The following is a 20,912-nucleotide window of genomic DNA, read 5'->3' as shown; positions in this document are numbered from 1 at the left end:
AAAGAAAGAAGCATCTGGTGCTTGAGTGTTTGTAGAATAAAACATATAAAAAACCTCAGAAAATATCATCCCATTCCCCGGCACTTCATTGCACCTCAGGAAAAGAGAATCATACAAAACCCAGAAAAGGCTAAAAATCAAAGAGCTAGCAAAATACAGAAGTGCTACTGTGCATGAGGCTGTCTGCAAGCAATCTTAAGATGGAACCATTGATTCAGTGAGAAAGAAAAATGCAGGTGGACACTGAACCATATAGGCTCCCTCGGGACTTGAGTTCTAGTTCTGAACCTCCTGTTTGCTCAGTAGGAACTGTGCCCTTCTCCATCTAAGTATAAGGCATGGTGACATCTGGTGCCTAAATGACACACTACAGCTAAGCACACTGCCCCCAGAACGCAAGGTTTTTGCCTCATTTGGCTCTGGGAGGAAGCAGAACTCTCTCCTCCTTCCTACGTGTTGTCATGACACACAAAGATTTTGCACTCACCTTTCCTGAGATCTGCTCAAACAGTGCCCGGAACTGTTTTTCTTCCTCAGTTTCTTGTGGACTTGGGGTTGGGTTTGGAGGCTGCAGTATCAATCACAGTAAGAAACTGTATGTGAAACGTGGTGTTTCTCCTGCACACAGTCTCTCTTTGCATCAGGGGACCATAGTATATCTTACAAAAGGGTACATGCTCTTGAGCATTGTTTGCTTTGACTGCAAACCTCAGGCTTTCCTAGCATCTAGCTTTCTGAGGGGAGTCTCATCCCTCATTTCCTTTTCCTGGATGATTACATAGTGTGCCATTGCTTTGGCTACTTCAAAACCACAACCATCTGTACTGGAAAATGCCTCTTGTCTCATCTCACCCTGCACCACTCTGCTTCCACAGTCCTTGAACTACCTCGTTCAAGGAAGCTCTTTCCAGAAACATCATCCAGGGACTTCTGACCCCTCTCGATGGCATTAACTAGAGGTGGCTGCATCTCAGCACTTCACCCAGGGCCATTGCATGCCTATGCATTTTCAGTCCACTGAGAGCCTCAATATCATTGCAGGGTGTAGAGCCCAGGATTCAGTCTGCCAGTGAGACATGCAGTGTTTGGCACAGTGTCAGGCCATTGCTATGGCTGTGGTGACCATGCAAACAGAGAGCAGTTCTTGTGCCAAACACTGGGGAAAAGGAAGGCAACCAACAGCACAGCAAACAATGCAAATAATTGAGCTTTGCTTTCTCTACATAAAGAAGATAAAATATAGGTGATATTTAGCATGCTGTCACCCTCTCAACACTGCTTGGTCACTTACGTCTATTTTTTTACCAAATGCCTGTTCCTCACTTTGTACTGCTCAGGTTTGGGTGCATTCCTTTAATGATACTGGACAGATTTACTTTGACCCTGAACATGGCCCTGAGATCCTAGAAACGAAGGGGTACACTTGCTAGTTGGTCTCTGGAGAAGGTTTCTAATAAAGAGATTCACATGGAATCATGGCTTAGCTTGTTTGCGTAGGAATTCACACCACAATCAGCTGCAGGGAAACTCTAAAACAGGAGCTGACCTGGATTCACCTGCAATTGGTGCTCAGCAGGCAGGTCAGGCCATTCAGGAATAAAAAGAATTTAATCGCTTCCCTGGGCAAACACGTTTACCAAGCCTTTCCTTCCAAGCCCTTGTGGATAGTGGTAGGTTTGTATTCAAAACAAATGTAGGTCTGTGGAAATTCGATTGCCTTTTATTTTTTCCACTATAAACAGAATTCGAACAGATACAAAAGGTCACGTGCAACCCCATGCTAACTAAATTTGCACTTTCAGTGCATCTGTGGTAGCTGATAGCAGCCTCTGGTCTATCTGACTCTGCCTTGATGCAGCTGCAGAAGTATAACAACTGTGATTTTGATTGTTATAGCTCTTTTACCATATTCAGCAGAACTGAATGCTTCAGTCACTCACACAAAGCTGGCAATTGTGGAACATTCCTGGGAAATGAACGTGTTTTAGCCAAAGACAGTAAAAGCAGTGTGAGCTGGCTTACACTGAGCTATCCTCTTGCTATTTTAACTCTGTAGACTTACCTCGGGGAGATCAATGGCAACATTTTCATCCAGATCCCTGCGGAAAACAAAACCTTATTCAGTATCTGAAGATGTTCAGTGTCTGCTTGGGGTGGAAAGGGCACAAGCTTGCTCATTACATTTTCCAGAGGTGAAAGATAAAACTGCATTTTTTTCTTACTGAACTACTTATGTTTAGACAAAATTAATCAGAGAGATTTTTGCACAATTCAAATTTTGGCGTGAGCTGTTATAATAGATTTTAAGCAGGACCCAGTGAGGGCATAGCCTCTATGCATGCTGTCTGCAAAAGAATTAATCTTATTAATTGTGTACTTTTTTCCTCAGTTTTTTTTCATACAGAATTGTCATGCGGGCAGACTTTGTGAGGAAACAAAGAGGAACCAAACACTATTGCAGCCACATAATACTGAACAGCAGAAGGCAGCTAGCAGTTTTTCCCTGCAAGCTTCCATTGGATTCACCATGGCAAGCCATATTTCTCCACCTCCTACACTCCTCTCCAGAATAGCCAGATTTAGCAAAAATGGAATCTGCAGATGGATTTTTCCCAACCACTTTGAAAGCAACCGAGCAGATGAGCCTTGACCAAGTTCAGCTTCACATTGGAGGGCATGCTGCAGGCCAAAAGCCCATTTTCAGACCTTTCCTTTTTCTCCTTACTAAGCAAATAAAAATAGCAGAGAAGCGAAAAGTCCTCAGGAGATTCCCACAACAGGGCTCTATCATAGGACTGGGCGCCCAACATCCAGACCCTTCCCAGGAGTTGGCAGCCCCATGCAGAGGAGAGTACCAAAAGGGCTGCTGCTTTCTGCTGACTTACTCAGTGATGGCCTTCTTCTCTGAAAAGATTCTCAGGCAGAAATCTGCTTCCTGGTGTGGCTCAAATGTGGTTGGAACAAGGATGTAGTCACCTGGTGGCAGCTTGAATCTGTCAGACACTTCCCTTAAATTGATGTAGGTTTTGCTCCTGGCCTTGGAGGCATGGTACCTGAAGAAGTCTTTGCTCAAGTGTTCATCTCCACCAGGGCTCTAGAGGGGATTCAAGGCAGCACTGCATTGGTTGTGGTATACTGAGGGCTATCCCCGCCCTCTTCCCAGTCATACACCAAACTCTGCCTGACACAATGCAACCCTGATTGTCACCCCCTTGTCCAAGCACTCGCAGAACCTAGCTCATGCTTTTTGGCAAGGACCTGTCTTCTCCCACCCAGAGGACAGTCTAAGGGGACATTAGGACACTGTCTTCTTTCATAAACATTTCCTGTTATTAAAGATCACAATCCCAGGTGAGGTGTCCCAGAGCAATGAGATTTCACGGTCCTCTTCTGGATGGAGAACATGCCTCAAAAGATTTTCTAATCCAAACTTCACACAGGGACAGGAAGCATTGTACACGATGAGCCCCAAGAGGCTCACAAGAAGCAACATCCCCTCTCTGGGAGCCGGGCAGGGGGATGACACAGTTACAGGGCTGAGGAGTTTACCCTGGGTATCCATGGGACTCCTAAATCCTCCTTTGAAAGGACTCCATCCTAACCAAATCAAAATTCTCCATGGGGTTTGATGTAACCAAGAAGAGTATTTTAGGAGAAAGAGCCTTAAAAATATCTGATGATTGGCAGGATTACAAATCTGGAGAAAGATGCTAATATTGCTGGTGTGGCTACTGCACTGTAAAAGCAATAGACCACCTCATAAATGGAGTAGCCGATGCTTAGCATTTCAGCACCAAGCTTCCTGAGTTTACGGCGATCCTTTTGCATCAGTGCTGCTATGAACGTGCAGTCATCTTGACCATCGTCTTTCTCTGTCAAATGCAGCTTGATTTGTGGATTTGTCCAAAAAGTGTCTGCCAATGTAAAGAACACCAGAACATTTCTCGCCTCAGAATAATACCACAACCACACACACACACACAAAAAAAGTAAACAAAGAGGACAATTAAGCTGAGGTTTTGCTCAAAATTATTTTTTTCCATTAGTTGTCATGCTTCTTTCCACTCAGCTCTGCAGAAAATTAGCCAAATCCTGAAGTCCTTCATGGAGTTAGGTGTAGAAAAGATTTTAGGGCTGATATTTTATTAAGTTACTGTGGTTTAAATAAAGCTGTCAGCTGGGATTTTGTTCACATAGTTACAATGATTCCATACTACTGGTGCCAATATGGAGTAACAGTTCAGATCCACAATGCTACTTCAGAGCCACATAAACATGCTGGCTGAGCTGGAATTTTGTCTCATTTTACACTTACTGCTGCATTTTAAGTGACTTATTTAGAGCTAGTACAGCTTGTACAAATGTAAGTGAGAGAGAAATCAGATCCAACAAACTTGAGAGCAAAGAAAGCAGTTCCTTTACCCCAAGTCTCAAGTAGGACTGTATTTGTACCTTTGGCTGGCTTCTACAAGCTGAGACTCAGCTGGCCTGTCCTATTTCCACAGTTGTAGCTCTAGCGTAACAGGAGAGGTGTCTGAGAGAGGCTGACGGCTTCTGTGCCTGTTTTTCATTTTCAAAGCAATATCTACTTGCCTAGAAAATTTCTGCATCCTCCTGCTGTGGACCCCCGGACCCAGCTCCCCTCATGGATGGTCACCTCCCACTTGTGGGCAGTGCTGTCTTCCAGGGCATCTGGAGTCAGGTTGCAGATCTCAACTTTATCAAAATGCACTGTGAAGTCTTCAAATTTCATCCTAAGTGAAAGACATGGGAATTAATGGACAATTATTCACTTCAGCAAAGGATGCCCAGACAAGAACTTACACGCCTGGGTCCCAGGGCCAGACTTTCAGCTCACATGGATTTGAATAGCTCCAGTGACCATGGAGATAAGCTGGATGCCCACAGAGGAAGAAGATAGCTCTAATTCATTGTGGTGCGAAACACAAACAACCCTATTGTCATAGTCTGATTTTGACATCTCTTACACCTTTCTTTTTACACTGTTACTCCACCAATTTTATTCGTTTACAGTTGAGTGTATGATACAGTAAAGAGACACTGGTGTGGAAAGAAATACTTAACCAACTCTGTTCCCTGGACTTCCAGATCCTAATCCTGAGTTGCATCCATACTGACAGAGAACCAACCAAAGGATGGCAGGCATTCATATAGGAGCCAAGTTTCCCTACAGATCATCTGTGCATTCAACACCAGCCACATGGCAGCACTACAAGTGACACACTGTGATGGATTAGCCAGGCTGTTGTACAGCTAGCCTGTCCACACTGCAGTTAAAATAATGTTTGCGCCTCTGGTAAGGTTCTTTGGCTCAAGTTTCTCACCCTTTCCTCTATTATGGATGCCTGGGACTTTGTCTTAGCAAAAACATGCACCAAGCAGAGGGGCAATAAAAATTTGGACTTGAGTAAAGACACCAGCCAGCCCTTGAAGGTGATACAGACACTGCTGGAGTGTCACACAGATTGCAGTATATGCATTTTAAACCCAAGGTGGATACATATACATGATCACTGAAAGGGAAAAGTTAATGCCAAAATACAGTCATTTCTGAGTTTCTGTGTTGGATTGGTCAAACCTAGCCTACTCAGCATGCTAAGAAGCAGATAATTCATGGGATTTTAGCTAGCAAGTAAATTGGAAAAGAAATGACAAACTTTCTGACTGGGGAGCTGAGTATTCAGGGCTGAGCAAATAGCCAGGAAAAGGGACAGCTGGAGGCAGGCATAGTGCATAGTGTGCTGTCCTGGGCAAAGGGACTGAGCAGAAAAACTGCTCCCTCCTGACACAAATTCCTGTAGCTATCCTTTTTCTCCTGTGACTAATGCATAACAGCAAAAATGGAATAGAAGGAAAGTAAAAGCTCTTCAAGACCATATGTATATCTGTCCTAATGGCAGATAGGACCCAGCTAGCAATCAGTGCAGCTCACTGGATAGATCATATTCCATTTTTCTTCTGTATAAGAAATGGGTGTCTATGGTGTCAATAATTTACACCTGCTATGGGCCATTTTACAACATTTTTTTCAGTGAGGGATGAAACAGTAGAACTTGCATTCCTGGGATTTTTCCTCTTTCTTGTCAGCTCATATATATTGCTAGCCTTGCATGCCACAGGCTCTGTTAATTCTTACTATGGTGCTCAGTACACTATAGCAGGAGCAGTATAGCAAAATCTCTGCCTCTAATTTCCTGGCCATTCTAGGCAATCTGGGGTTCTCTGGAAGCATGCTGCAAAGTAGATGAAGAAATTGCACTTTATGGATAAGAATTGGCTTCTAAGAGATAAAACATCTATTTTGACTTCTGTAGGGCTGTCCTAAATTTCCACTGGTGAAGGCAAGAGAAGACTCCAAGCCTCTGATTTTAGAAGGGAAGAGACTAAGGCAAGTTAGAAGCTGATTTCTTAGTCAACAGTAGGATATCTTTTTCCTATCTGGTAGAATCATTTCATATGCCATGACAAGACAGATCTTTACTGCTAAAATACTGACAAAATACCTTTGGGACAGTTAATGAGGTAAGCAGCCCTGAGCATGTTACCATGAAAATTTTCTTCAGCTCAAAGAACAGAAAATTCAAAAGGACTTATGAGATGACTTTGCCCACCTTGGCTGCCTTATCCTGCGTACTACTTCACAACTGTGCTGCCTTTTTGGACTGAGTGAAGCCACTGTGATGAAACAACACTTATCTTCCTTTAAAAGTCCTGTAGCTTTTGGTCAAATTTCCCTTCCTAACCTTCCTGTTCTACCTAGCATGAAACCAAACACAATACATGAGAATAAACAGGAGTATTTCCTCTTATGCTTCCCCTGCTTCATTTTAACAAAAATGAGTGTGTGCATGAGAAATGACCATTGCTTTTTGTGCAGTCAGCTCATAAAATAAGCTGGGTCCAAAACCTGGAGCACAATTACAGAAATTGTTCAGGAATGTACAGTAGGTTTCTTGGACTTCCTCTCAGTTTGCAGACACATTAAGAAATGACATACAAAGAGAATACTTGTTGAGCTCTCTAACTGTATTACCTAACATTAGGTCTACTTCAGTAGAAATTGGTTGTCACCAACAAGAAAAGTGCCAGTGCACCTAATGTTATTTACTAAGTACAATGATAATGTGCGTCACGGAGAACATGTTTTGAACTCCTGAAGACCTGATTACTTTGCTACTCACTGTTTCTAGCAGCAGGTTTAAAAACACTTCACAAAGATCACTCCAGCTTTCCAGGGAGACAAGCTAAGTCACCAGCAGAAGTCCTGGTGAACAGGCTGGCTGAAGGTCCTCAGCTATAGAAGTAATACTAAAGCTCCATCTCCTCATCTAAACTGCATCAGCAGTAGAAACAAACTGAAAGCAGGTGAGAAGTAGCTCTCTTCTTCTTGTTCCTCCTCTGACCACTTCAGTGTCTTTAGGGATATACCACAGTCATTGATCATGCAAAGTCTGTATACTTATCCTGATGGGAAAGCCATCAAAGCGTGTCTTAGAAAGGGCAAACAGACAAACACTTCTTAGAGAAATACACAAAAGTCAAAAGGCATCAGGACAAATAAGTCTGATCAACTAGGTGGAAAGTTTACTGGTCTCAAATTTGTCTGACTGGTTTTGGAACAATTTATTATATTTTACATATGACTTCTGTCCACTTAACACCTTCACGGAAAATTTCAGTCCCAATGGCTTTTGTTTCTGCTCTCAGTGTCTGAGATGCTGTATGAAGAAGACCAACATTTGTCTGGGCATGCTGAATCTCATTCATTTTACTGACCTTCTGAGGATGTACTTAGCTATCAGTAATAACTAAATAATTAAATAACTAAATAAATAAAATAACTAAAAAACATCATATGTAAAAATGCTTAAGTAATGGATCAGTCACTAGTCCTAATTCCATCAGGAGCTATCAAAGTGTAGGATTAATGATTTTATGTGACCAAATGCTCTTCGTTATCTATCACTTGTCAGGCCTAAAGTTAACTTGTGGGAAAGATTTGGAATACTGCTGCTGAACACCTCTCTAGATTTACCTCTGTGTAAAAGAGATAAGCATTTGGTCCCGGAAAATATGACCAGACACACTGTCATAGACCATAGCATGGCTGACATGGGGTAGGGTGGGAAAGGGAATCTTGTGCAAGTCAGCCATCTGCTCTGTCTGGGATAGGGAATTTGGCATGAAGAACACTTCACACTTCTAAAGAAATTGGTACCATATTTTTCCCCCTTTCTTTTCATCTTTTCTTAAATCTTTCCATCATTTCACACATATTCTGGTGTTCTTGTACTTTCTGTAACGTAGCATTGCTTCTAAGCGCTCCCTTCTCTACCAGTGTATGACTAACATCAACCCTGAAGGCATTTCATAGCTAATACAGTGCAGAACAATGCTCCCTTGTGTGCTTGTGTTCCTGTTAGGGATTTAAAGGATATTACAGCCATGGGAGACACATAGTATTTGAAATATGCTTATATCATTAACTAAACTGATATTTAAAACACTTTTTGTTAATAAAATACACATGTACTCACATGAAACATGTAGTACCTGCTCTCTCCTAGGAGGAAACTGAGCATTTGATCATTCACATTTCTTCCCTATCATTCATTTTGATCACTTATGCCTTGATTTCTGACCGGAGTCACACTTGAACCCTGTGGCTTACCAGAACTCTCCATCATCCAGCACTGTCTGAGCCAAGCGCTTCTGCTCCGATGGGCTGACCAAACGCCACTCTAGAGAGCTGCAAGAAAATAAAATTAAGATATACTGTGAATAATAGAATATTCTGAGTTGCAAGGGGATTCACACGGATCACAAATCCAACTCTGTCATCAAGTCCAACTCCAGTAATTGAATACAACTCCAGCAAGGTATATTGCATTTAATTTCTCCTCACTCAGAACAATTGTCTGGCACATCAGCAAGCTGCTGTTCTCCCAGATATGTTTTCTTTGAGCAGCACACACAACTATGGATGCCTTTAAAAGATTTCCTGAACCCTACTACCGTTTCACCTAGTGGTATAGACTCAGCTAACATACCTTGAAGCAGGACTGGGACAAAGATCCCTAGACTTCCCCGAGATCATCCTGCCTGAACTATTCTTTGCACTCAGCACTGGGACTGCTGCCAGACATTGGAGCTAGGTAAAATGTGGTAGTCAGTAACACCAAGATTTTTGTAAGTCACAGTCCTCCTTAAAATCTGTTTTTCATCCGTAGACAGACATTTCAACAAAGTTGACTGAATGGGAACCAAATAGGCTCCTTGCCCTGTACAGAGAGATTTGCTGAATTAGCTGGATTGCAGATAAAATCCTTGCCTCTTTTTTATTTATCTTTACGTCTCCAGCTGCAGCAGATCAAAACCAAACAAAAATCTACTAAAACTTTTATTAAAAAACAGGAAATGCCCTAATGCATTTCCAACCTGATAACATGCATAGGGCACCTCTTGTGAGGTTTTCAATTCCAGCAATCATTGCAAGAAGTTAATGCAGATTACTGCATTGACCTGGGAGACTCTCTGCCTTAGCAAAGCTTTGCTCTGGTATCCTGAATCCCAGAAATCCTCCAAAGCACAGAATCAGAGATCTGTTTTACAGGGACAGCATTTTCAATATACAACCTGAATTGGCAGATGCTTGTCCTGATCTGAACCTCCTTGTTCTTTTGAGATTTCATCACTCACTGTATGTGCCAATTATCTACATTTTTCATATAAAACAAAGGATTTGAGATTATACAAAAATATTTCATTGATTTGCATTCAAAGGAGTGCTAGAGAGGACTAGAAGTCTCAGCAATTTTAAAGGCCCAGCCAGGTTATGGCTCCTCTCTGTGACATCTGTTTAAACAAGAAAAAACTCAGTAGAAGAAAAAGAAATAAAAAGGAAGTGAGATTTATATGTATAAGAATAAATTAGAAAACTGCTTGTTGGAGGGGAGATATGTTACTATTTTTTTACTATATGCTTTTTCTTTTTTTGTATTATTTGCACTTCATTTACTTTTAGTAGCAGAAGCAGACTGCTTTTCAGATCAATCCTACTGTGTTTTTGTGTCTTCCCACAGCTTTGAATGGCACCACAAGGAGAGAGTCTCATCTAACTATCTTATCATAGAATCATCATAGAATCATTTGAGTTTGAAGGGACTTTTAAAGGTCATCTACTTCAACTCCACTGCAATGAACAGGGTTTGCCTACCAGCCTGACCTTGAACGTCTCCAAGGACTGGACACCCACCACCCTTTGGTCAACCTGTCCCAGTGTTTTACCAACATTATCATAAAAAATTTTTTTTTTCTTATGTCCAATTTAAATCTCATCTCAAGGTGACCTATTCCTAAAATGTTTAGAAACCCAGAACATAATTGTAACTAGAAGGGGTGACACAATATCAGTTTTAATTTTATCTACAGTAAGATTAAGTATGGATGTTGTGTTACAAGTACTACAGGAACAGGCTTGTATAAAAAAAAACATCACTTCAAACATATAACTTTGGGGAGTGTCTTAAAATTCACTTATCCTATTTATATTAATGCATGATTTTTGCTAATACTTTATTTTAGGGGATAAACAATCTGGACAGCGTCCCATTAATTGAGCAGCCCTGAAAAATATTGAGGATGACAGGCAGTGTGATAGTAATATTGTTAAGCATATGCAAATCCTTAATTTAATTATCTGTGAAACTACTGCATCTACAGAAAGCTAGATGTAGAGCAGCAGATTGATTTTTTGTATGGTGAATGTATATGGTACAGTGCACGCACTTATCACTCCAAGGCCCGTTCCACTCCACTTGTCCCCAAGGGTTCCTTATTCTTATGAGCTGCACTTTCTGGCCCTGATAGCTCACCTGCAGTAGAAGGAAGCAGAGAAAATATTGAGTGTCATTAGCTAAGGAGCAGGACTTCTCCAGCATGCATAAGTTGGACAAGTTGGTGTAACAGGCAGGCTAAAGGTGCACAGGAGACGTGAGAGGGAAAGATGGATGGGAATTCGGATAAATCCCGCAGAATAATTGCTTCCATCTCTTAGGAGTAGAAGGCACTCTTCTATCTTTTGACCAAACTTCTCCTTGCCCCGCACAGCTAACAAAAGCCAGAGGGAACGTACCTCATCAATGCCAGTTACAGAATAAGCATGGCCCTTTATGAGGCCAAAGGGTGTCCTGGCTTCTGACTCGGCAGCACTGCTGGTCTGCAATATGGAAAACAATGTGAATATATCTCTTTTCATGGTGAGACTGCAAGCAGTGCCACTTGGTCCCTTCCAAGAATCAGATGGAAGACCAGCAACTAAACAACACTGTAAACAGGCAGTTTGTCTTTCTGCTCCATGCAGGCAGTGATAGTGCAATGGTCCCCTCTGAAAGGGAACTCCTTAGAGCTGTGTGATTTTCTTTTTTGGAACGCTGTGCACTCTGAGGGAAAACAAGGTGATTCCAGCCAGGAAATAAAGTTCACTCTCCCCATGTACTCATTCTAATGTCATTATTGCCTTAAATACCGTAGCCATCACCTGATGAAATGTGCTGAATTTTCTTTTCTTTTAAACAACTTTTAAACTAGGGATTGCATTAATATTACTTCATAGCTATTATTTGCAGAGTCCAGTGCATATCCAGTGCATATTTTTAAATGCAGAAATGGTAAAACTAAGCTGAGAAAATCAGAACCCATTTCTTACTCACATCAATAGAGCAGCCCACCATTGATGATCTTTTCAGAGCTTTCTCTAGGATTTCATAGAAATTGCCAGGAGCCTTTTTAACCTCATACATTTCTCCCACTCCCCCAGTGAAATCTTCCATGGCTTCTATTGTACTGCCTCCTTTCAGAGCCTCATAGCTGCCATTCAGCCTGGAAAACACACGTGAGACATGCTTTCAAAACTTTGAAGATATCCATGTGTGAGAGCTTTCTCACAGAGGTATAAAATCACAACAAGGGCACTCAGATCAAGAGAGGTGTTCCAGAACGCACCCAGGAGATATGTGAGGTGTATTGGGAACCTTCTGCTTTCCTTGTTCTTTCCTTTTTAATTCATTTGATCCTCCGTATCTTAAAGGCTGGGGCTTTTCTTTTGTTAGTGCCAGTCATCAGGTTGGCAAGGGCTGATATCTTTGCATTATCAGTGGCTAGCTATCTCCCAGTTCAGTTAAAAATCTAGAATTAGCCAGAACCATCATTTGATTATCAGCAGTGACACAAATGGTAGGATTCAGTAGGACTCTACTGCTGTAATGTCAGATTATATCTAATGATCTGATGGAAGATGGATGAGCTCAAAAAGGATAGACATAATATCTTTAGATCATGGCAGCAGCAAATAATAATAAGAAGAAGAAAAACAGGATAGAAGCTGTTAGCTTGCATTGTGTATAATGTATATACAGATAGTGTAGAATGTATGTACAAATAATGAACTGTGAATGTACAGTGTGGTATACCAGACTTACTTGGCATAGGCTTTCTCTAGTAAAGCACTCCAAAATTCATTGTGTTCAGCTGAATGTACGAATACCAACCGGTCTTTGAAGGTGGGCAATCGATCATCAATCACAACATCCAGCCACTCATTGTGCTGCCAAAACTATTTAGAAAGGATGGAACGTGAATTGGTTGCCAGCATGTCATTTCCTGAGCATAAGAATTTGGTGTTCCAGTGCTTCTAAGTGTAAGTTAGTGCCAATCAAAGGCTTTCTCAGAGGTCAAAGATAAACCATCTATTCCCACTAAGCCATGCTATGTTGGTCTGAAGGAAGGACACAGTTCAACTCTTGATTCATCTTTAGCACCTTATATCCTAAGAGAGGTTAGGGGGGAAAATAAGAAATGATTTATAAAGCCGTATTTCTCTTCACAGAGACTGGCTGTGTATATGTCTGTAAGAGGCTGTTCCTCAAAATGCAAACAGCAAAGTGAGTTCAGCAATCTCACTTTTTGTCGTTTCCTCTGGAATGAGTGACAGCCCCACCACAAAGCAAGACACAACATGCAACAATCAACTGACTAGAAATGTTATCATGCTGTGCCAGATGTTCATCTTACCTGGAAGTGAAATATCCCAGCATAACCTGGCCCAAAATTTTGCTCCAATGGCACTACTCTTGCTAGTGTTTTCTCATTCAGTGTCAGAGAAGCTATGGCTGCTAATAGCCAGCAGTCACCTGTGAATCGAGAAGGGGAAAGAAAAAGCTTCATTTTCTTCCATTTGAGAGGAAAAGAAGGTGTTGTGGGGATGAGGGGAGATGTTGTCACAGACAGCTGCCATCCCCATTGAAAAGTGATCCTGTGTGTCTCCAGGAAGTGTCTGTGACCAGCAAGTGCAGTTGGGAAGTGCTAGGGGATGAAAAGCTCCTTTGGGCTCCCAGTATACTTGCATGGTGATCTTTCCTTGGCCTTGAATCCCACTGCACCAGAATGATCCTTGGCAAACATGGAAGTGTGCCACCAACAAGGTTCTGGGCAATGTCAGCATGGGAGGTGACTCCAGCCTGACTGCTCCTATCAGCTCAGGAGGGACAACATCCCCTCACTTGTGAAGATATGCCTCCTGCTCTACACAGGTTGCAGAGGAATCACTCACCAAGATCCCCTTGGCAAATGTCAGTTCTTGTGGCTCCTCCGAGGATAAACTTGGGATCTTTGACAATGTCCTGGAAGAATGGGAGTGAGACACAGAATGACTGAAAACATGCCAGGAAATATCGCTGTCACTCTGACCCCAGATGTGTAGCACTCTGCATATGAACCATGTTTTCCTGAGCAGTGTAGCCACCACAAAGAACTAGATGGGGAATCCGTACTAATTAATTGTAATGTAGGGCAATTAAAGAATTAGCTATCCTCATTTCTTTCTAATTAGTTGGCTGCTAATGAAAGGCTGGCATTCTTTGTTCACCCATATGCAATTGTTAAAACATAGCACATCCTGGTCCAGAATCCCAAAGTTAAGCTACAAGCCTGGCTAATGCTTGTTTTTTTTTCCCCAACAGCTGAAAAAGAAACCCTAGAACTGGCAATTTACCTCAAACACACTATTATGTCTTGTATTTACCTGCACATAATATGGCCTTACGGTTGTCAAACACTGTATATTCTATTTCCTTCTCAAATAAGGAAATAAAAAAATAGACTCCAGGCTTGTTTGTTTTATAGAGCTGGTTTTTAGGAGTTGTTTTTTAACACTACCCACCCTTGTGTGCTCAGAAGTTGGAGGGAGTATGTGATCATAATGACATTAAAGTAATTCTCAAGTATCTCAGCAGGATAGAAAATTTAAAGTGGTAAACCCACAAAAGTGGCAAAACCCCCCTTCCCCCTCCCCTTTTCAATGAACTGTAAATTGGATTGAACTGAATAGGTAAGGGAGGAAGATAACATGTAATATACTACTGGAAGAATTCTCTTGTAATTAATCAGATTTTCCTGATATCCTACTGCAGACCTGTTGCATGAAGTTCTTTTATTTAACCATCAGTTTGCCAAAAAAAGGCAAACTAAAGAAGAAAGAAAAACAGCAGAGCTCATTCAATCACTTAACCTGTGCAGTTGTCCATAAGGAAATTTATTTACTCTTGGTTCATATCAGTGCATTTTGCGAGGCCATCAGGGTAGGATACAGCTAGTTTTGTTCAGCTTCCTACACTTCCCATGAAATATCTGCCACGGGCTGCTACTGCAGCCTGGGCTGTGACCCAGTTAATCCCTACTGCTGCTCTCATCTTTGGCAGCAAAGCCTGGGCATGCCCCAAAGCCTGACTTTTTGGTCTGTCAGGTTATGCAGTGCTTTTTTGCATTGCAGATGGTAATGGACTAGTACTGATGCTGAAGGGAACAGTGGATTTACTGGACAGAGTAGCTGGCTGTTTGCAAATATCATGCCTGAGAGTTCAGCTAAGATGCACACAACTTGCATCATGTCTAAACATTTTTAAACAAAAAGCACAGGTGTGTTTTTTGGACAGTCAGAGCAGGTTTACTGCAGCAGCAGCAGTATGAAAAGATCATGCTGTAATTCCATAATGGGCAACGTGCAAACATTGTCTAGTGAGCCAAGCCAAGGCATGCCAGTGCCAGTTTTTCATTTCCTCACGCCTTCTCAATACATTTTGTTGTATTCATCCACTTCCTGTGAGGTGGCTGTGCCCAGAAGACATGACCAGCATTATAGCAAACCATGCAGCTCATCACATCAGCCACCTCCCTGCTTACAAGAGCAAGTTAGCCGTGACTTATCTGTTGATGAGTAAGCTTCTCTTGGCAAAGTCACCCTCCGATGGGCAGCTTGTGCTGATCCACACAGCCTGTCTCCATATTGCTGAAAGCCTTTATATGGGTCTGAGTGTTCAAAACTCTCTTTGGACTGGACAAACAGGAGGGAAGAGAGGAACATCTGCAGACCACTGGTGAATGTGTTTGAAATGACCCTGGCTATAGCAGCTTAAGCTTTCTGCTTTGGATGTCCATGGCTCAGAGCCCACAGTGCTGCTCTAAGGCAACGGCTATCCTGAATCCTCTTCAAAGCTCACATTTAAGACAAGCAATGGGTGACCCAGTCTTTCAGAGAAAATACACATCCCTGTCCATCATGTAACAGGGACTCTCCCATAGCACCTGGAGCTTGACAGATCATGAATTGTATTCCATCCTTGCCAGAGTGCTATGATGAGGGTGAAAATGATCCAGGTACTATACTTATGCATGAACTTACCTGGCTGTCACTAGTTGATAAGTGGCTTTCTGTGACTTCAGTGTTGGAGAGAGTGGTCCTTAGAGAAAAGGGGCAAGTCAGCACTCTCCTGTCATTAACACTTTATTTGGACAACAATCCTCACTGCCTACTGCCAGTTTTAGCTACTGAAGCACACACCTTCAGAAGCCAATGAGCCAACTCTAACAGCTGAGGGGAAGAATCACTTAGATGGCTGAGGAAAATGGCACGCAGCCACAGAAGCGGAAAGCAACACCTACAAAGCCAGTCCCACCGAGGCACCATTTGGGCAGGAAGCTGGTTGCATATTTTGTTTGCCTTTGCTATGGAGGAGGTGGTGGTGAGGTTATATCCCCAGTGTACCTGGCACAGGGAAACCAAATAGCACCTCCCTGTCACCTGGTCCACCTGCTTGTTAAATACAGCCAGTCATGTGTGGATGGAACGGGAGTGATAAAAGCACAGCTCATTGCCTTTAGACATGAGTATTGTGATGGCTGATAACGTAGATGATTTTTAAGAACATGCCTTATTTTAGCACCAGTGCTCCTGGGGAATGTGATTTTCACAGCAAGCACTGCATTTAGCAGTTACCAAGAAACTCTGTGTTAGCAGAGATACTGAGATACACTGACACAGACATAAATGCTGTTGAGCATTTTGAGTCTTTCCTAGCTCATTGCCTATTACACAGCTCTACAGCTAACAAATGGGAAAATGTTTTCAATCTCTGTATCTAAAGCAAGCACAAATGAAAATCAATGAAAAGGAATTTAAAGGACTTTGAATGGACTTGTGTCACATTCTCTGCTACACAAAAGAAAACCAAGCACTGCAGTTTTATGAGTGGAAGTTATAAAAATATTCTTAAAGGAATTTTCAGTCTGTGTAGTGTATAAATTTTAATCAGTTCATTCAGAACATTAAAGGACAAAGCCCAAATTAGGCCTTGCGTTCATGCACAGCAGATAGCAATTCAAGGTTTCGCTGCAGAAGGGTGTTGCCTAGAAGGGACAGGACAATGCTCAGGGAGATGAAAGGAGGCACCTGTACCTCTCCTGCTGTCTATGTTTCTTTGGAGTTACTGGAAGATAAATGGTATCCCTTGGGTCTCTGTCACATATTGGAGATAACGTGGAGATCTAAGAAAAGCTGAGGTTGTTTGATGGGGCCTTATTTTTTGTTATTATATTTCTCTGTCTGTTTATAGTTCCTGTCAGACCAGTGGCTGTTTATATTAGGATAATTTCCTTATTAATTCCTCCTATAGACCACGGGTAAAATATATTTGACTTCCTTTTCTGGCTTTTCATTCTTCATCTTACAAGTCTCTAGCTTTCCCAGACACCGAGCTATTAGAAATAAATGACAGATATACCAGTTTAACAGTTGAATTCAGATATAAATTAACAAGGGAAGGAAAGAAATGCAATAAGAAAACGGTAATTTATTCTTAATATTATTCTGAAATTTTGTTAAGGCCTAATTTCAAAAATTTTATTTGCAATGACAAGGGATTACCAAACTAAACTGCTAAATATCTTTCTGACTCTCCGAGCACTTAAGATTTATGTAGAAATCTAGATGTTCCCCTGGTGCAGCTCACTGCAGTTGAAGACTTATAGAGTTAGGGTGGCTGAGGGTCTGGTTCACATTGTGTGCAAAGGTCTGTGCACATGAAAATAAAGAGAGAGCCTTTACTCCCATTTCTGAACTATATCAAGGCAAATTTGAGGATTAACATTATTTGCCCTGCAATTACCTGCATGCATTGTGCTACGCTACGCTTCAATGAAGCCAGTACAAAACACTGGTAAGTAAAGCAGGCAAAACCAGTCACCAAGAAGCAATTTGAGCTCTGATACCCACACGCAGGGGAGATGCTGTTGGGCTCATACTGCCAAGGCACACAGCTTGGCCAGCTGAGCTGTGATACCAACCCAGCACCTGCTAAAGACTCATACTCCACCTGCAAAACGCTAACTCAAAATAATGTTACAGTGATTGTATTCACTGCTGTAAGTATATATAAGTATAAACATAATTATAATGTAAATATTTATACTTGTAAGTGTATAAATATACTGATGGCTAATAGAGATGAAAATAATTCAGCTTAAATGCTGAGGAGTTAGAGGAGAGTTTAACCTTCTTTTTTGGGCCCTCAAAGCCTCCCCTGAGCTGTATCTCTTGCTGTGCTGCTCACAGAAGTTCAATTTATTTATTTATTTATTATTTTTTTTGCATAGTGGAAATTGGAGCGTAAAGGCAGAGACTGTATCAGATGACTTATTCATCATAGAAAAATTTCCACTTCAGCTTACAAATACCCAGAAGCTGAGAGCAGTAAGTACAACGGGCAGAGTACAACCTTCTACTGTCCTGGAGTACCACATACAGGGATACAGAAGCTCTCAGCTGCTACCAGTCACACTTTGGAGGAAGGTAACTCACACCTCCAGCCTGCTCCTGGGGCAGCCCACAGCCTACCTGTCTTTCAGGGCAATATCAGGCAAGATGGCATCAGTGCTATTGGGGCCGTCTCTTGGGTTTTCATAGCTGAAACTTGTTGAGGAGTAATGGCTTTAATAACACCGCAGTGGCACTCCATTAGCTATCAGACACTAAGGCATTTGAATGCTTCTTGTGGATTAAGTGAAGCTAAAATATGAACCCAGCTTTAAGCTTCTTTTGTTCTTTGTCGCTCGTTATCACTATCGACAAAGGTAAGCTATCTACTAAGTGAGAAGCTTTCAGACTATGAAGGAAAAAGAGAATAAATGTCAAGCATTAGCAAAGAAATGAAATTAGCTACAAATTTTCTGTGGCCACTAGTTAAACTCGGGAACCTGGGGTGATGATGGGTTTGTGATCTGAGAGCATGTGACTGGTGAAGCTTCAGGCTATCACTGTGTTATTAATGACTGTTATGCAAGATGCATTAAGAGATACTCATCGAGCCCTTGGCTACTGCGGAATGGCTCAGTGACTGTGGTATGTGCTTCATGAAGGAAGCATCTCTCATTTTTAAAAGTGAAAAGTTTTTTTTTTCTTTCTTCCTGTTTAGCCTTAATTATGAATTTCCTGCATTAAGAACACTTGTTGTTTAGATAGTTATCACATCACCATGATGCATTTTACCTTTAATTCCTTCCATGCCCTCTCATTTTCATCTTTACACTACTTTTGTTTAGCAATAATGTAGGAGAGAAGCCTGGTTAGAAGTTGTATATGTATTTACATAAACATGGGCACATTAAGTGTGGCTGCACATTAAGCTACAGGAGGCAGAACAGAAGGAAAACTACATACAATATTTAAAATGGAAAAACCAAAGGCCTTCAGATGAGCAAGGGAAAATGGACAAATTATGGGATTTTTCAGGATAGTCTAAAAAGTTATGTGCTTCAGAAACACTTGCAATGTTTTATGAAAGATTTTAGCATTTACAACAGAATCCCTACCCTTCCACCCCTCTCTGCAGTTGTAAGCCAGCAACATGCAAATCTGCTGGGCAAAACCTTCCAGCTCTGTTCCTTGCCGAGAGGACAAGACCTCACAAAAGCACCCCAAGCAGACATCACATTTCACTGCTGGATGTAGCAGCGATCCCACGGAACAGTGGGGTGAGTGGACATTGTGTACTCACCCCAGGCCTCTTCCAGAGGAAGGGAATCGGTGGCTTTTCACTGAAGAAGAGGGAGGCATTATTGGCAGGGAAGTCAGGGTCCTCAAAGAGGCAGCCACTGCGCAGGCACTCCTGCTTCAGCTCCTGGTAGCCCTTCCCTGAGCTGTGGGTGGCACGTGCTTCCTGTGGCAGCGGTGGTGGCCTTGGCTTTGAGTTGTGGAGGAGGTAGGGCATGGTTCCCAAAAGGGAGAAGTGCAGTGGGCTGAGGTCTAGCAGAGTAGGGCACAAGGGAAGAAATGAGCGGGAGCAGCTCTGAACAGCACGAAAGATGATGAACACCCTGAAAGCAAACAGAGACGGAAAGCGTCTGGTCCGGCCACACCAGCTGCTGGGGTGGAAGCAGGAAGGTGGTGCCAGACCCTCCCTGGGGCAGGGCTGCTGTGCCCACCCGATGGCAATGGGCCCACCCGGGGCCTGGCACCACTCCCGGCTGCCCCAATGAGGATGTGGGGACAGGTAGGAGGTGGCTGCTGACTTCAAGGTATGCAGCTCCTGAGGAAAGCCCTCGTGGCAGCGAGCCACTGGAGTGAAACTGGAGCTGCAGGAGGGTGCAGCCTCGGCAGACACTGCAAGATCACCATTTTCATCCCACACTAGAGAAAAACCTGGCATGCCCAATGGTGGGGCTGTCTCTGCAGCCAGGTGTTGATCATGTTGAAGGACACCAGGGCTGAGATGTGCAAGGGCTGGCTCCATGTTTGAGGTGGTGGAAGCCGATGCAGAGAGTTCAGAGCTGGGCAGGTAGTAGGAGATTTTAACTAAGGGAGGGATCCTATTGGACTGTGCATTTAAGAAGTTCCATGTCCTCTGTAACACAGGATTTTAAAACCAAACACATGCTTACTTGCCATTGAGTTCAGGGTTTCACAACCTTGTTCATCTCCTGTTGTGCTTTTGCTGCCAGCCACATCAATTCTCACATTAGACAGCAAAACGCTGTCCTAGAGAGGATGCCAGTATTGAGGATGATCTGAAGAAATAATGGCAAGGTTTCAGAGACAAACAGGCATGGATACTCCTCAATGCATTGAAAGGCAAGAGATGCCATCCTCTCAGAACAAATTACAGTTCCTGTAATACAAAACACAGCCCTGAGTAGAAACGCTGCTCAGCCTCCCTTTTCTTTAATTGGCCCTTTGGTGGACCAGTCAGAGCTTGCTGTCAAAGATGATTTATGGAGAGCAATTAGGTGAAACAGAATTAATTCCTTTCTGTTCTGCTATTTTTCACAGCAGTGCTTTGAGCAAAGTTTTCTCAGAGTGTATATTCCCATGTTTAGTCCCCATAATTGTATCCATTGTTGATGTCTGTAGGCTCCCTCCTGAGACCAAGTTGTCCAAGAATATAGATGCTGTCCAAATGTGTGAACAGGGCCAGGTCTTGTACTCCAAATGTGGCAGTCATTTGACCAAACTTTGGGCGTGCAGAGCAGATCTCAAACTACACATCTCTGCTTTTTCTACAGTC

At 42.4% G+C, this 20,912-nt stretch overlaps 1 protein-coding gene across 1 annotated transcript in view; it reads right to left on the bottom strand.

The window, feature by feature from the left end:
- Window positions 1–19,761, bottom strand: part of CAPN9 (calpain 9) — a 30,029-nt gene extending 10,268 nt beyond the window's left edge. The window contains exons 1-13 of the mRNA XM_003204038.4: window positions 19,407–19,761; window positions 13,631–13,700; window positions 13,093–13,211; window positions 12,501–12,634; window positions 11,733–11,901; window positions 11,156–11,239; window positions 10,810–10,895; window positions 8,693–8,770; window positions 4,594–4,754; window positions 3,757–3,914; window positions 2,886–3,094; window positions 2,063–2,099; window positions 488–568 (exon numbers count right to left, since the gene is read on the bottom strand). Coding sequence (XP_003204086.1) covers window positions 488–568; window positions 2,063–2,099; window positions 2,886–3,094; window positions 3,757–3,914; window positions 4,594–4,754; window positions 8,693–8,770; window positions 10,810–10,895; window positions 11,156–11,239; window positions 11,733–11,901; window positions 12,501–12,634; window positions 13,093–13,211; window positions 13,631–13,700; window positions 19,407–19,619 — 1,599 coding nt within the window. The 5' untranslated portion in view covers window positions 19,620–19,761. The remainder of the gene's footprint in view (window positions 1–487; window positions 569–2,062; window positions 2,100–2,885; window positions 3,095–3,756; window positions 3,915–4,593; window positions 4,755–8,692; window positions 8,771–10,809; window positions 10,896–11,155; window positions 11,240–11,732; window positions 11,902–12,500; window positions 12,635–13,092; window positions 13,212–13,630; window positions 13,701–19,406) is intronic.
- Between the last annotated feature and the right edge of the window lie 1,151 nt (window positions 19,762–20,912).

This window comes from Meleagris gallopavo, chromosome 2 (assembly GCF_000146605.3).
Source record: "Meleagris gallopavo isolate NT-WF06-2002-E0010 breed Aviagen turkey brand Nicholas breeding stock chromosome 2, Turkey_5.1, whole genome shotgun sequence".
Lineage (NCBI taxonomy): Eukaryota > Metazoa > Chordata > Aves > Galliformes > Phasianidae > Meleagris > Meleagris gallopavo.
This window is presented reverse-complemented; position numbering and strand designations above follow the sequence as displayed.